This window comes from Pelobates fuscus, chromosome 2, assembly GCF_036172605.1.
Source record: "Pelobates fuscus isolate aPelFus1 chromosome 2, aPelFus1.pri, whole genome shotgun sequence".
Lineage (NCBI taxonomy): Eukaryota > Metazoa > Chordata > Amphibia > Anura > Pelobatidae > Pelobates > Pelobates fuscus.
Window position 1 is genome coordinate 380083845 of NC_086318.1, and position 13640 is coordinate 380097484.

The 13640-nt window shown below is 41.2% G+C and overlaps 1 protein-coding gene across 6 annotated transcripts in view; it reads left to right on the plus strand.

Annotated features, from left to right (window-relative positions):
- Window positions 1–13640, plus strand: part of EHBP1 (EH domain binding protein 1) — a 358354-nt gene that overhangs the window by 199264 nt on the left and 145450 nt on the right. For all 6 annotated transcript variants that reach the window (XM_063443756.1, XM_063443760.1, XM_063443758.1 and 3 more), the window contains one exon: window positions 5197–5340. In XM_063443756.1, the coding sequence (XP_063299826.1) occupies window positions 5197–5340 (144 nt within the window). The remainder of the gene's footprint in view (window positions 1–5196; window positions 5341–13640) is intronic.

Here is a 13640-nt window from a genome sequence, read left to right on the forward strand (position 1 = left end):
TAAAACTGTCTTGAAAAGAAACGTTCCATTCTCAAGCCAGTTTTATGAATTCAGAGTAACTGATTGGATTATTCTCTGTTTCTAAACACCTGCACGATGGGGGGGGAGGGAGGAAGCTGCAGGAGGAAGGAGAGCCTCGGAGAACAAGTAAAATGGAGCCATGTTGGGCAAACGCAGTGAACGGCAACAAATCTTCGCTATTTGCTGGCATAATGCAGCCAACCTGTATAAAACCAAACAAAATAAAGTCCTGGGATTATCTTCCTTGGTTTTCTTTATGGTTTTTCTTTTTACTTGACCTATAATTTATTCTTGTTGTTGTTGTTTTTATTAACTGTTCACTGCCCTGGGATAAGTGTGCAAAGTGCAACTGTTCTATGTTTTATAAACTTTCTGTCTGGAAAAAAATTGTCAGAGGAGTTTGCTTAAGGCATGATGACTAATCTGTCTTTGAAGTTCTCCCTGTAAAATATTTTGTATGACATTCTCTAACCCTGACTATTATTGGTAGTTACAAACCTCTCATTTTTTTTATAATGTGTTTTTTTTTTTGTAGTGCAATGCCAGTTTCACAGATAGGTATAGATATATAAACGTACGACATAATAGAGTGTCAACAAAACTATGCTGTACCTGTCAAGATTTTTTTTTTTTACAATTTCTATAATGATCATTTGTTCATCCTTAAACCAAACCTACATTGCTTTTCGTATCTTAGAGATTCAACCAGATGACAAACTTCTCCACCCATATCAGCTGCAAATTTAGAATTCATACCTATACCTCCAAAGTGTGTCTATTTAGGAAGGGGTCTGCATCCCTATTCCCTCTATTTTATCCTAATGTCCTTCTTTTCTAGGATCTCCACAGCAAGAATGCTCACAGTAATGTGTCTTTAAACTGCAATAAATGTGTTTCGAAATCACCCTGTGCAAATCAGATACATTATTTTTTTAATTCTAAATTAGATTTTAGTTGCATAGATTATTTTTAAATCTAAAATTTACCAGAACAGCCCCACTCATGACCACACAACCCTCCATAAAATGTAAGTGATCCACTCTGACCATTTGGAATGTTGCAAGGCATACATGCCATGTAAGAATGGTATCTCCAGAACCCAATCCATACTTTGCATTGGCCCTCTTATCCAATGGCAGGCAGTGTTTCAGATGCGTTCCTATGCCCCCTACCCCCCCTGGTATTCTCCATTATTTATTTCCAGGTATTTGTATGTTTTATTCGAGAACCACATCAGTATAATGTATAATTATTAAACTACTGAGAACATGATTTTCATAAACTAATCACATTGGCCTCAGTTATATTAATAGCTTTTAGCAGGGCAAGGAGCCACCTAAAATGCTTAGCAGTTCCCTACTGTTCCAAACCACATCTCCTTTAATACAGGTGTCCCTTATTGGATATTTGACATCTGTGGGTTCTCTCATACGTCACTTAGCCCACATGGACTAAAAGCCAATAATTGAAAGTCTGAGGATGACTGAGACTGATGGGATTTAAGATTCAAAGAAAGTGATCTTACAGAGGGGATCCTGAGTAGAACAAACCATTGCCCCATTTATTGAGTGAAGGCTGTGTCTGGCTGTGGTTTTTTTTTGTGTTTTTTTTGCTTTACCTGTCTGATTACAGGGCTATGGCCAGCAGGGAGCTCAAATAAGGCCAAATCCCAAGATGCAACAAGTAGACGTATTGCCTTCATTTCAGCACATATCTCTTACTGTATGAGCAATAACAAAGAGCCAGTGTGATTATACACTTTACAAATTACTGGGCTGGGAGGCTCTTTATGTGCTTTCCTGTACGCGTGTCACTTTTTGTTCCTTTCAGCTTGTAAATCACTTCACTGTTTATTATTCGGCCATAAATCTCTTTGAGTCATTATGTCTAGTCAACGCTACAATGGTGCAACACAAGAGTTATGGCCCTTAAATGTGTTCGCACAAATTGCCAGGACTTAATTTACACACGCAACATGCCTCTCAGTGTCTGTTTCTTTTACGGGTTTCAAAAGCACAACATTTAAAGTACTGTATAAAGTTTAACAAAAAACGTTATGTTCAAGTACGGTAAATACATAATGCAGAAATGGTCATGAGAACTTTCTATGTAACCTTTGGGAGGGTAATATAGCATTTGGAAGCATGATTTTGAGGAGATTGTCAGGTGCTTAGTAACTATTTGTTTGCCAGAGTTGCAAGTAATGCATGATATTAAGCACACGTGGTGTAATATGTACTGTCACTTTACAAAATTAAATGATATTTACTTTTCCACAATATTTAACAAATATGCATTTGGGAGATCTGAAAAATAAAATGAAATGCGTAAATCAGCTCCTCGCTGTCCTGTAGCTAGGTGCCTCCATCTTAGCTTCCTGTTAATCATTGTTATCATGTCCTTTGCATATGGCTATCTGCACAGAGAATACAGCGACAAGGAGAAATTAAACGATGTTTCTATTTCTCCTCGTTTTGAAATGTGTATAGTGGCAGTGCAAATGGAAATTTCTTGTGGTGGTAATTAAAAGAATTTAAGTACATATACATTTTAAAGAAAATAGAACACATGGAAAAAATGAACACAAGTTAAAGGTGATTGTAAGTGCTTTATTCCATGGTTTAATTCCTAATTGAGTCTCTCAAAATGGAAAAAAATTTTTATCGAGAAATGATTGGTGATGTGTAGTAATAGAGAATAAAAAAAAATGCATCATTTAAAATAAAATCTATATCTATATAAAATATCATCTTTATACATTATATAGGGGTGTAATACATAATATATATTTAAGCAAATATATTTTTCTAATGCATCTCTTGGCTTACTTCCCCCTGGGGGCAGCCATCTTTGAATCATTAAATAATTTTTTACTGTAAATATCAAAGAAAGACTGTCAACAAAATGTAATGCTTAAACTGTCTCAGGAAATCATTTAGCAATGCTAGTTCTGCTTGCATGTGCCATGAGGATTCATACGCACAGTAGCTTTCTGTTACCAACCCCATCACATCCAACATTTCAAACTTTAATTGTAGGAGTGTGTAGCCAGGGGAGGGGATATTTTAGGTGACTTGCTAATAATTATGCAACTAAAATGTCATTTAGAACAAGCGCAATGTCTTGTTTATACAGACTGATTTCTAAACACAACTATTGCAATTTAAAGATGCAAAACTGTATTATTGCCATGGAGCTCTGTTATACACTCAGCCACGTCAACAATGCACATCGACTACAATAGACTGTTCCTCCTAACTAGGGCACTTAGGAGGTATGCAATTCCATATTTGTTTGTGTAAGCCAACAAAAGGAATTTAAAAATGGCTCCTTATGCAGACTGTAAGCATGGAATAGAGGTACATGTTTTATGGCCCCTGTGTAGACTTTTATCGTCTACAATAACACGATTAGGACGTTCTTACTTTAACTGCGTATTATAATGCACATTTTAGAACTCTGTGAGAAGCTGAGCAAATATTCTGAAGGTGTTGACGGAAAAAAGGACTGAAGGCGTTTATGGCATAAGTTATGATTGTTAACATTCTTTTAGAAGCGAGTTGTGATTTGTACAGGTGACCGTGTAATGGCAATCTTTGGCAGTAGATTATACAAGATTATAGGCTTTGGCCTATTCTAATTTATATTCTTTGTGCAATGTTTTCTGTCAATGCGGTAGTCTACCTGAGTGGGGTATGTGAGAGTGGCAGTTTATACAGCCAGGAGAAATATACCTGCCAAACCTGTTATCTGAAACCGGAAGGTGTAGTAATATTGCTGTAAGCGACCTTTTTGTTCTAAATTGTAAAATGGGTGGCTCCCTATTTGGCGATACTACAACAAGCTTGAACGTCTTAGTATGATCTGAGGAGACTTGGATAGCTCTGATACTTGCAACAGCATGCCTGGTTTCATTGCTTCCGGAGTGTTCTTTCTGGAATCGAGACTAGTTCCGTGGGCAGCATTAACCCTTTTTAGGAACTTGGATTTAGCTTCTAGCATTGACAGCGTTCAAGCAAATAACAGGGGTGTTCATTAAACTGTGAACTTCGGAAATCTGAGAATAGACTGGCAAATTTTACACTAAAAAAATGGGTGAGCTGGGCTAATTGCTGAGTTGGAGAATTTTCTCAATTCAGCTATTATAAGATGTGAAATTAAGTTGATAAATAGCTGCACGTGTCTCTTACGTGGCTGTTGATGGTTTCCATGATGCTCTCTATGGTGCTTACTGTGAGGAGTGCTAGATCATGCCCTTTTCTACCCCATGTGATGGGAGGATCCACCATTGATAGGTGCCAGTGCAATGATAATGGCCAGAATAGCATATGGGTTCACAGAAAAAAGGAAAAGTAGGCAACACACAGAGCATGTGCTAAAATATAAGCTATAAGAAAAATGATCATTGACCACATAGGTGAGAGGAAGAACCACACCAATCTGTCAGTATCTCAAGTATCTGCTGGGTCTCTTGTAGTGACTTGAGTCACAATGACTCAAGAATGTGTAACACGTAGTTATCTGTAGCTGTAACAAAGTCCTAATCATTTTATTATGACATCATACAGGACAAAGTAATCGTAAGACCTTCATTTAAAGTTGAATGTTTTATTTTGTTTAGTATTAACATTGTCATGTATTACTGATGATTTTCACAGTCTCAGTGTTATCCCATTATCAATACCATCAAACAGAAACAGAGAAGATGGCGAGAATTACGTTTAAAGGGACACTGTAGACACCCAGACCACTCCAGCTCATTTTAGTGGTCTGGGTGCGGTGTTTCTTTTGCACCTAGTTCTGCAATGTGGAGGGATGGGGGGGGGGGGGGAGAAACATAAAAAAATATATAGTGCCAGGAAAATGGCTTTGTTTTCCTGGCACTATAGGATCCCTTTAATGATCAGAATATATTTATTAACGATCTGGGAGCTGCAGGAGTCAGCCATCGCAATGCAGAGCCACTGCTCTAGCTGTCATAGGGTTAAAGTTTAATTGAAAAGATGATTTGTTTGACGTTTTTGTTCTCAAAGTATTTTATTACAAAACTGATAGGGTGCACATTAAACAAACAGTGATACAAATAATGTCATTTAATGTAGATTAATGAAAACACAATGCCCATGCTACAACTACTCTTGTTTGATTTTTTTATTTTCCCTTTCTCTTTCTCAGCAGCGAATGCTGTCCAGGCAAGAAGAACTGAAGGAGAGAGCGCGGCTTTTGCTGGAGCAGGCCCGGAGAGACGCGGCGCTAAAAGCAGGGAACAAGCAAAAGAATAATATCGCACCTTCCACGCGTGCAAAGCAACTAAGTGAAGTACGATTTGTCTTCCATTTTTATTTATTCCTTACTGGAAAGTCCTTTGCTGGTTCTCTTGGCATGATGATGCCATACTAGGTTTCTTTCCAAGCGTTCCATTTAGTTTGCATATTATGTCATTGTTCTATATTCAGTGCCCATTTCCACAATATAAAAACAGTGGTGGCACTGCTCCTTTGGCAGTTCAGAGGTTGTTTGACGATTTCCTTTCCAGTTTGACTGTTTTTGGTCTTTCAAGTCGCTGGATAACACACATCCGTTCTCTATTTAGTTAAGAACTCCCCTACAAAATATGGTCAAATTACAACAACAACAAATTCTGAAAAGTATGTTGTATTCTATACATTTTGCTGCTCATTTTCTCCTCTTCCTTCGTTGCGTTTGTAAAATAAGAAGCTAGTTCTGAAACGCACACTGCACTGAATGTAACCCTGTGCCCTGACACTCCAAGTTAAGATCAATTTATAATGTTCTGGTACGATAAAATCAGCCTTGCCGACACACCCCTCTGGCACAGAAAAGCCTGTCTGACTGATTTCAGTGCCAGCGTTCCGTACTAAATCCTAGCGCCAGGAAGAATGCTTTGGGAAAGTGTCAATGTGTGCGCACTTACTCTGCCTGCCTGACCAGGTTTGATGTAAAGCAAGTCATTTTCTGATTCGCTGTTCCTGAAAATTTGGGGTCACGGTCCCAATAAATTAGTTTGTGTCCATTACCTTTCCCATTTAAATGTAATTGCTAGCTATTCATGCCGACGAGTAAACCAAATATATTTAAACATATAATGCTGGTTAATAGTGTGTTAGAATTCTATGGGAAAATCATTTTCTAAAAAGCAATAACTTTTAAAGTAGTTTGAAATATGCTGGTAAATTTAAACTAGGAAGTCGACTTGAACTTTTATAGTGAGTGTCCAGAAAGAATTTAGCGGACAATTGCATGGGCAGTTATGAAGGAAATCTAAAGTGACAGACCAGGTGGGATGAAGTTGGCTTTGTTCCTTGCTGCCCTATTGATAACCTTTCAGATGACCTTGTAATACCATCATCCCCAGGGAATTCACTCTAATTTAGTTTTAATAATAGCATTTCCGAAGCAGGCAAGCAGAGGCCTTTCTGCTGAACTCTTGCTGTTTCACCAGCTGTCCTGTAGGGTGTGAGATGATTCTGTGTGAACGGATCGCTCTGCAATCTTTAAATGTCAAACAGGGCTAAAAGCATTACTCATGCACTCTGTGCAGACCACAGGTTTTGAGGTGCCATAGTTTCAGCACAACAGAATGATGTACACCTGCTATAACAGGTTCTGAATAAACTGGCAGGCAGGTATAAATAAACCTGGTACATTTTGCTGGTGTAAATGACAACTAATGTATGTACTGAACTGTATATTACACGAACTGCTTCCTCCTCCTGGAACTTGCACACACACAGCGTCACATTAATCGTTGCGTGCTGGTGGGCATTAATACTACCCATGGTAGTCCAGAATTTAAGAATAACCCAATTGTGTGGTCTTTTTTATTATTTATTTTTTTTCTTCTAAAAAACACCTTAGACACAAATGGGTAATCCCTAAATTCTGAACTGGTAGGGGAGGGGCGTGAGGACTTATTTGGGATCCACTGATTTAGAGGATGGGTATACGGACTCTCTTGGCCTCCATGCTTCTAATCTTTACCTCTGTGCAGCTGGCATAACTGTAAATTATCGAAAAAGCAGTATTTAGATTCAATTTAATTTTCTACTGTAACCAAGTCATTTTTTTTTTTTTTTATAACCGGTACACTTCAGCCATACTGTACAGACTTATTTCTGTACAGAACGAAGCACACAGTCAGTCTGTGGACACTGCAGTGTGTATCATGACTCTGTAACTTCTGCGAGGCTGATCCTCAGAAGTACTTGGTTTAGATATTCAATGCACAACATGGTTGAAATAAAAGTAAAAAATGATTTGGTAAAAAGTATTAAAGTGTATAAATTATGCAAAACCCAAACTACACACACCTGTTAGGACACTGGATACGTTTCGCATCTAAGACTGATGCTTTATCAACAAATAAATTAAATCACTCTCAGTGAATTTAAAAGGCGTGTAGCACACAGGACAGCTAATGTAGCTCAAATTGCTGAACATAATACTGGCCATGATAGAAAGATGTCAAAATAAAAAGTGCATCAGAGTTTGCTGCGTGTGATGCTGCATAGCCGCAGATGGGCTAGAGTGCCAATGATGACCCCTTTCCGCTGCCGAAAGTGCCTTCAGTGTGGATGTGAGCATCAGAACGAGACCATGAACAATGGAGGAAGGTTGCCTGGTCTGATGATTCACATTTTTTTTGTAGAACAGGTGGATGGCCGTTTGCATTTGCGTAGTTTACCTGTGGAAGAGATGGTAGCTGGAGGCTTTATAGGAAGAAGGCAGGCTGGTGGAGGCAGTGCTATGCTCTAGGTAATGTTCTGCTGGAAAACCTTGGGTCCTGGCATTCGTGTGGATGTTACTCTGACACGTACCACCTACATAAAATTGTTTCATACCACATGCAGCCCAGGGCTCGAGTCCTTCAGGAACGCGTAGGAATAGCGTTCCTGCACTTTTTCCACAGCAGGAACACCCTTCCCGTTAGTCGTCCTGCAGGACCTGCCCTTTGCCTGTAGCGGAGACCAAGTTCTGCAGCCTTAAGGAAAGATGACTGCTCCGGCTACCCTGGCAGTGACGTCATAACCCTGCATGCCCCGCGCTGCCAGGAAGGCTGCGCTGTTGACAATATGGCCAGGCTGGGAGCTGTGGATGGCGGAGGGAGGAATTCCTATTCATGTTAGAGCTGCCGGGTTTCTCTGTGCTCCCAGAGCCCAGTGTCCCCGGCATCCCGTGCCCAAGAGATGGGGAGCCAGGGCACCCAGCATGCGCTGCGAGAGCTGGCCGAGCCCAGGTGCAGGCGGCGCCATGTCCTTCTTTCGCAGGAAAGGTAACCTCAGGCGCTGGAGACCGGAGAGACAGGGACTGAACGACCAGGGCTCCATCTGGCACAAGGACAGGACAGTCAGACAGGAAAGGGTGCAGGGCTGACAGGATCCGGCTACATGTCCAGGACAGGCCCGCGGTGACAGCTAACAGTGAGGGAAGTCACAGCACAGGGAATTATCCCAGGGGGAGGGAGAGAGCTGGGAGAGGAGACCAAAGAGTGACAGCCTGGGAATGGGAGGGAGTGCATCAGTCTTCAACACTAGGGGAAGTGACAGCAATGACAATAGATAATGTGTGGAATGGGACAGCTAGGTAGAAAGAGCTGGGAGGTATTAGTAGGTCAGGAATGGGATGTGACAGCTAGGGAAAGGATAAGGCCTGGACCATGAAAGTTAGATAGAGGGTTAGAGCTGGGAGGCAATAATCACTAGGTCAGGAATGGGATGTGACACCTAGAGAGAGGGCAAGGCCTGGAATGTGACAGCTAGGGAAAGGGCCTGACCAGGGATTCAGATAGAGGGCTTGAGCTGGGACTCTGTAACAAGCAGTGACAGGGCACTGGCCATGTATCCTGGGGGACAATGATGCGGCTCTTCTGCTGGACTTGGTTACCGACAGTGAGAGGCCGGTCGGTCTTCTCGGGACAAAGGGTAGGTCCTGCAGGACTGCTAACGGGAACGACATTCGAGCCCTGGCTACAGGAGATGGTGTGGGCCGTCTCACACGTTTAAAGACTTACTCCAACCACCATCACCACTTAAGCTATTTGAAGTGGTTATAGTAGTAGGAGTATGTGAAACACTGCACATACGGAGTTATAATTAAAATGTGACTTAGGCAACCAAGTACTGGCTGTCTAATGTCAATTCCGTGCATATTTTACATCAGGGCTTGAGTCCTGCAAGAACGCGTGGGAACGGTGTTCCTGCACTTTTTCTATAGTGGGAACGCTGTTCCCGTTAGTAGTCCTGCAGGACCTGCCCTATGCCCCGAGAAGACAAACCAGCCTCTCACTGCCGGTAACCGAGCCCAGTACCGCCAGCAGAAGAGCCGCATCAGTGTCCGCCAGGTTACACGGTCAATGCCCTGTCACTGCTTGTTACGTAACCTGACGGCTCACACCGGGGACGCCATCTTTGTTATGGGTAAACCGTGACACAAAACACACAGCTCCCACTTTAACACTGCTAGCTGTAACAAGGATCCAATCTGAGGGAATGCTATCATTGTTCTGCTGTTATATAATCTCACTGCAGCCTAATGTATCTATAACAGACTGTCTGCCAGGACATAAGATGTCCGCCACAGCCTCACCACACGCATAGCTGCTGCTACTGTAATTATCCTAAGAGACTAATTCTTACGCTCCATGTTACTGTGCGAGGCCTGGCAGTGGCGCTTCTACCCGATATGTTACGGTAGTCTGTGACCTCGCTGCCTTTGGCCTTGGGTAGTTATGCTGCCAGCAGAGCACGCTTGGTGCTCCCAGTGCTGCATGTGATCCACTGGGAAGCATGTCTGCCTTCAAGAGAAGAAGTAAAGGCAGAACCCAGCAAGGCTCTCCCTGCCCGAAACCAGGAGCTGCCGGCAGCCCGGGGTTCTTTAAAGTCACAGACTTCTTTGATAAAGGTACCTGAGCTCAGTGTGCACAGGGAAAAAACCCTGCTACTGACAGAGAGGGAGAGAGCACTGCCCACACTGACTGATGGGAGATCTGCCCACCTGGACAGTGCACCATTTCCCATACATCCTAGCTGTCCCCTATTTTCTGAGAAATATATATTTATTTATTTATAAAATATTTTACCAGGAAAGATACATTGAGATTTCTCTCGTTTTCAAGTATGTCCTGGGTCCACAAATCATTGCATTGTTACAATTAGGGTACAATAAAATACAAAAACAATATTTTTTTTTTTTTTAGACATTCTTTATTTATGAGAGATTTTTCAAGTAAGGAAGGGGTACAGAAAAAAGGAAAGGGAGGGGAGGGGCGGGGGAAACAAACATCAAATTGCAAAGAATGACATACATCGGCTCAGTATATCGAGCCCAGCATTGATACATAGTCGAGTATAATGTTTCACCAATGACATTGTCACAATCAATGTACAGCGTGTCCGCCTAAGCGGGTTGTGGTTGGCGATGTGGGGCACCTTCCTCGGGTGTAAAATGTATTACAGGCGCGTCTATAGCTGTCAGGTGAGTCAAAGGTTGGGTATAGGAGGGGGTGGCTGGGTCTGGGAACTAATCTGCGTCATAGGGATATGGGTCGGGGTAGCAGGCGAGGGACAAAAACAATATTAATACACAATAAATACAAAATTTAACATAGAACAGGTAGGAAATATATAATCAACTATGACAGGTGCATTCTGTTTTGAATGGTATGTAGAGAGGGATCTCTTAAAGGACTTTAGGCTTAGGGAAGATTTTAGATTGTGCGGGAGGTCGTTCCACAATTGCTGTGCTCTGTAGGAGGAGGAGGATCGGGCTGCTTTCTTTTTGTATTGAGGTAGACTAAGTAAAGTGTTGGTACTGGATCGGAGGTTATAGGAAGTGGGAACAGCCAGGGAAAGCATTGTGTTCCAGTAGGGTGGGAGTTTCCCAGAAAAGCTTTTAAACACAAGGCTGGAAAGATGAAGGGTATATGCATATCAGCTTTTTTGGGTGATGGAGGCGGTGGATCTTTTTTTCCCTTGACCCCTGATGCAGCCCTTAATGGCTATGGTGTTTTGTGATGGCAGGGGCCTCTTTCTGCAGGATAGTATACTCTGCCACCCTGCACAGATGGCTTAGGAATGGTTTGACAAAGAGTTCAAGGTGTTGCCTTGGCCTCCAAATTCCACATATCTCAAACCTGATTGAGCATCTGTGGGATGTGCTGGAACAACAACCCCAAGCTATGGAGGCTTCACTTCACAACCTGCAGAACTTAGAGGCACTGTAGGCACTTTAACAACTTATTTTTTTCATCTCATATCTCTTCAAGCCCTGTAGTTCACTAATTAGAGGGCTTCAAAGCGTGGCTTCAAGCCACTCCTCCAAGCCCTCTGCTTGTGAGAGCCAGAAATCTTACTTAACGGTTCTCATACCGTAACATACCTTGACGTCACACTGGCATGCGCAGTGCCATCACGGTCATTCATACAGAATCCTTGTATTCAATGATTCTCTAAGGCTGAATCATAGGCGCATGATTATTTTTGCATTAGTCCATCATCCTGGAGGCACACCTCCAACATGATGCAACCCGAGGAGGAGGTCGCAGCAGCGCTGAGAGAGACTCGGCACTAGAGAAAAGGAGAGTTGTTTGTTTTAATTTTATTGATTTCAATTTTTTATTTTATACAGGCCTCTATACGGGGGTGGGAGAAGGCTAAATGACAAGAAGACATCAGGGCTGTAGCGTTAAGAATAAATATATGCATTTTTAATGCTACACTGTTTATTTAAAAGATCTGCTGCTAAAGTCTTGGTGCCAGATACCACAGGCCATGTACAGAGGTCTTGTGGAGTCCGTGCCTTGACGCATTAGAGCTGTTTTGGCAGCCCAATGAACAACAACACAATATTCGGCAGATGGTTTTAACGTTGTGCAGTGTTAATTTTGGCGGCAAATTTCAATTTAGTTTTTGTCATCGTCTTTTGACTAAAAAGCTTTTTTAGTTTGTCGTATTTTTGTTATCTAAATTCTTTTAGTTTTTGTCTAATTTTAGTTGGCTAAAACTCCAGTAAATTTTAGTCCACTAAATCTAATGGGTTTAGTTAAAATCTCTGTCTCTTTTGCCCCTTCTCCAGTCCCTTTGTGTCCTCTCAGCCCCTCTAGGTGTCTCTCTCCCAAGCCCTGGTCTGTCTCTTTTGCCCCTTCCCCAGCTCCTGTGTACAGTGTAACTTCTGCATGAATTTAGCAATTTACTTTTTTTTTTACAGCACCTCAATTCACTGTTTAGTGAATTATCCCTTAAACTACAAAAACGTTAATATTATAAGTATACACACTTTTTACAATATTGTTTGCTCGTTATTAAGGTATCAAATTCTGTGAAGTTCTGTACTTCCCTGCTTTACATTTCACCATAACTTTTATTTATGGCAAGTAGGAACTAGACAGTAGTATCGTAGCAGCTTTGTTTGTCTTATTCACAAAATAAGAACCATAAAAAAATGTTTTCCCGCTTAGAACTATGCGCCACCATCCACCAATCATAAGTGTAGAGTTTCAGATTAGCAGATAATATATTATCTATTTATTTAGTGCACACAAAAGAACCTTCCCAGTGTGTTTTTTGTTTTTGTTTTTTTTTAACAATTTTACTTTATTCTCGCCTCACCATCACCGTCTGATAAGCACACAGCTTGATCCATGTACTCTGAAACCAACAGAGCTAACCAGACCTTCTTAAATGGAGATTATAGGCACCCAGACCACTTCAGCTCATTGAAGGGGTCTGGATGCGGTGTCCCTGCCCCCTTAGCACTGGAATGTTTATATTGCATGGCTAAGACTGCCTCTAGTAGCTGTCTTCCAGACTGCCACTAGAGGCGCTTCCTGCTGTTTCACAGAGTTTAGTTCTCCAGAATCCACTAGAATAAATCCCCACAGGAAAGCAGTGATTCAATGCTTTCCTATGGGGAAGGCCTAATGCTCACATGGTGCTCGCCACACATGCATATAATGATACCCTTGTGATGACATAGGAGGTGGCAGAGCCAGCACCGAGGGACTTTGGTGCTTGATTAAGGTAAGTGAAAAAAATATAATTTTTTAACACTTTGATAGCTGCTGGGATTTTGTATTTCTAACACTGTAGTGTCCCTTTAAAATTAATAGTGTTTTTTTGCAAAGTTAAATAGCATTATTTCCTAACTTTGTATTTTTATTTTATTTTTTTAAGTGTCTAGTTAGTACCATATCTACAAGGTTGAGAGTGTCTACTAGCCACTAATTTATTATGTAGCACACATGTTAAAAAAATATACGGACCCCTTTGGTTTGGTGGATAATTCAGTTTTGTGTTATTGTCTTGTAATTTTTGGCTGGTCCAATTTAATAATTTTTGTTAATTCTGTGGCTTACTGAAAGTGGTGTATGTATTTTCAAACATCGTGCAGAACAAAACCACAATAATCTGTTTACATAAGCTAAAATCTGAAAATACTAATTAATTTAAACACACACATGAGTTTCTTTGTTGTGTTGCTCTCCAATACAATTACGCACACTACACATTCCTACAGAAGAGGGCTTATAAAAAAAGATTAGGATACAGAGACCTTTCAAACGTAGAACTACGTAATTTTAACATACTTAGTATATTTCTATT